General features: G+C 42.5%; 1 protein-coding gene across 1 annotated transcript; it reads left to right on the top strand.

Annotated features, from left to right (window-relative positions):
- The first annotated feature begins 1,703 nt into the window (after window positions 1–1,703).
- Window positions 1,704–3,204, top strand: LOC115290683 (transformer-2 protein homolog beta-like). Its single transcript, XM_029938525.1, is given in 2 exon segments — window positions 1,704–2,427; window positions 3,008–3,204. Coding segments are annotated over 2 exon segments (921 nt in total).
- Window positions 3,205–3,450: the final 246 nt, after the last annotated feature.

Raw genomic sequence — 3,450 nt, 5'->3', positions numbered from 1 at the left:
CTATTCTCTGTTTCTCTGAAATGGCTTTTGTAAACATGTATAAATGAGATCATAGGGTATTTGCCATTCTCTGTCTGACTTATTTCACACAGCATAATGCCCTTAAGGTTTATCCATGTTGTTAATAAAAGGCAGGAATTCTTTCTTTTATTTATTATTTATTTTTATTTATTTATTTTTGAGACAGAGAGAGACAGAGCATGAGAGGGGGAGGGGGGAGAGACAAGAAGACACAGAATCTGAAGCAGGCTCCAGGCTCTGAGCTGTCAGCACAGAGCCCCAGGCAGGGCTCCAACCCCCAAACGTGAGATCATGACCTGAACCGAAGTCGGAAGCTGAACTGACTGAGCCACCCAGGTGCCCCCATAGAATTCCTTCTTTTATATGGCAGAATAACATGCTATTGCATAGGTATGTACGTTTCTTTTTTTTTTTTACCCTTTTCATTTGCATTTATTTAAACACAGTTCTCAAAACATTTGAGTGAAATTGGGCTTCCTTTGGTAAGCAAAGGACCTGAAAATAATATTTAAAAAATGAACAGGCAAGTCTTCAGTTCATCCACAACATAGGTGTAGTGTTCCCTTCTCTTTTCCAGAACTCTGAAGCACTCAAGTTTTTTCCATTGTCTAAAAGCTAGAAGAACAGGAGTACATTTGTGGTGGAATGTATTGTCACTTGCTGATAACTAGTTGAAATACCATTATCCCCTTGTAACAGCTTTAAGAAATAACCTTTTAAAGGCATACATTGTGCACCTCTTTTCTTATTCCCTGCTTTATATAATACAGATTACATAAAGGCTGACAAATCCACATTTATATAAGCATTAAGCATTTGCTGTATTGAAAGTTCTTTAGTTCTAATACTAGCAGTACAGGGTTACAGAGCATAATTTTTAACACTTAGTTGCAGGTATATTAAAGTATAGTATATTTCATGGATTGGAGGAAAATGGGTATTTTTTGTCTTGAAATTTACTACTGACAACCTAATCTGAACAGTTCTGCTAAGCATTGATGTTAGAAAGAAAAGTAAAAACCAAAGTTCATTGTTGCTTTTTACCATATGGTAGCATTTTACACACAGGCTTCGATCTTCAGAATACCCTGGATTCAGTAGAAAAACCTTTTAAATGAACTTTTGTACAATAGAAACTTCTCAGCAGTCAAAATTTAGACTGAAAAAAAATACATGCAAAACATACTTTTCTGAAAACACTTAACTTTGAACAAAGCACCGAACTACACAAATGCAGAATGAAAACAGCATTTCAACTCCACCAAAAGTAGTCATCATAAAAGGTGTAAAAGTCACCTAACTTCACTAGGCACTGTTCACTTTTTAAACGGGAGACAATAAAAAATATTGTCCCCAAACAATATCCCAACTCTAGGGCAGATTTCGAAAGTCTTCAACTTCATGCTTTAATAGCGACGAGGTGAGTATGATCGAGACCTAGAACGTGATCTGTATCCTCCACGACTATAGTAAGGAGAAGGTGACCACCTTCTGTAAATCTGGTCCCTGTCTTGAGCAGCTCTCCATCCTCCTCCTCCTCCACCTCCTCCTCTGTATGATCTTACTCAGCGGCTTGGGAACTTGTACGTTCTACGAGGCTGCGGCGGGGCCTCTATATAGAAGGCGCAAGAGGTTGGCAGCTTCGACTGAACCACGTCGAGTGGTGGCAGCAGCTAGGAGTCATGAGCGACAGCGGAGAGCAGAATTACGGTGAGCGGGAATCCCGTTCTGCTTCCAGAAGTGGAAGTGCTCACGGATCTGGGAAATCTGCAAGGCATACGCCTGCAAGGTCTCGCTCCAAGGAAGATTCCAGGCGTTCCAGATCAAAGTCCAGGTCCAGATCTGAATCTAGGTCTAGATCCAGAAGAAGCTCACGAAGGCAGTATACTAGATCAAGATCCCGGTCCCGCTCTCATAGACGATCCCGCAGCAGGTTTTACAGTTGAGATTATCGAAGACGGCATAGCCACAGTAATTCTCCCATGTCTACTCACAGGCGTCATGTTGGGAATCGGGAAAATCCTGATCCCAACTGTTGTCTTGGAGTGTTTGGATTGAGCTTGTACACTACAGAAAGAGATCTAAGAGAAGAGTTCTCTAAATATGGCCCCATTGCAGATGTGTCTATTGTATATGACCAGCAATCTAGGCGATCAAGAGGATTTGCCTTTGTATATTTTGAAAATGTAGATGATGCCAAGGAAGCGAAGGAACGTGCCAATGGAATGGAGCTTGATGGACGTAGGATCAGAGTTGATTTCTCAATAACAAAAAGACCATATACCCCAACACCAGGAATTTACATGGGAAGACCTACCTATGGCAGCTCACGCCGTGGGGATTACTATGACAGAGGATATGATCGGGGCTATGATAACCGAGACTACTATAGCAGATCATACAGTGGTATGTACGTTTCTTTAACCATTCATCCGTCCATGAGCACTTTGGCTATTTTATATCTACAATGAATAATGCTGCCACAAAATGGAACCTTGCTTTCTGTGTATGATTTCCAGGTGTCTACCACAACTCATTTAGGCCACAGTCCTCAGAGGCATGCATAAGGAACAGCCATGGAGTGCAGGAGGGGTGTGGGTAAGGCACGGGGAGCGCTGGGGGCGCTGCACAGCAGTTGGGGATCAGTGGGTGAGGCTCTCCCAGCGGCTCTTGGTCAGGTTTCCCAATGGAATATTGATAGGAACTATACCCCCCTTTAACACCCTCTAAGGCTTAGATATAGCTCCTTAGCTCCTTCCGGTCATGGAGCTCTTGATTTAGTACAAAAGAAACCGAACTCTCGTCGGCAGTGTCCCATTCAACTGAGCCAAGGGCTCTGGGTTTCTTCCGCAAGAAAAATCACAGTCTGAGAAGATACCGCTAGGACTTATTTTGGCTGACATGGGGGAAGGGTGATGTGGGCAAAGTCAAACTGTGTCTCTTACCTTTTTGAACGCATTAAAATTCCTATTTTTTGTTGCAACAGGGTGCTGGAACTTCTCTGGAGACCAGAACTTCCACAAACGCTCTCTCACTCAGGAGCGACTGCCCAAACAGTGTTCCCCAAATGCTCCCGGACCACAGCCAAGAAGTGCTGTGGAACTAGTTCACGGGCTGTTTCCTATAGGGTTCACAGCTGGTCCTGAGGTCTGTGTGCCTATTACCCGACTCACAGGTGGGTGAGACTCCTGACTTCATGATTATCCTAATGGAACTTGTCTGGGTTCTTACTCAGTTTTCTCTTTTGCTTATTGACAACTTGCTTAATTTCCTGATTTGTTTCATGTTCTCTTGCAAACATCTTGAATTGTTCTTTGATCATTACTTACTACATACTTGCTTCCACTCATTGATTTGTTCTAGTTGTCCATTTGAGAAACACACACACACACACAGATGTGTGTGTGTGTGTGTGTGTATATATATATA

This window comes from Suricata suricatta, chromosome 4, assembly GCF_006229205.1.
Source record: "Suricata suricatta isolate VVHF042 chromosome 4, meerkat_22Aug2017_6uvM2_HiC, whole genome shotgun sequence".
NCBI classification, from domain to species: Eukaryota; Metazoa; Chordata; class Mammalia; order Carnivora; family Herpestidae; genus Suricata; species Suricata suricatta.
The sequence above is the reverse complement of the archived record's forward strand: the minus strand, read 5'-3'. Positions and strand labels throughout refer to the sequence as shown.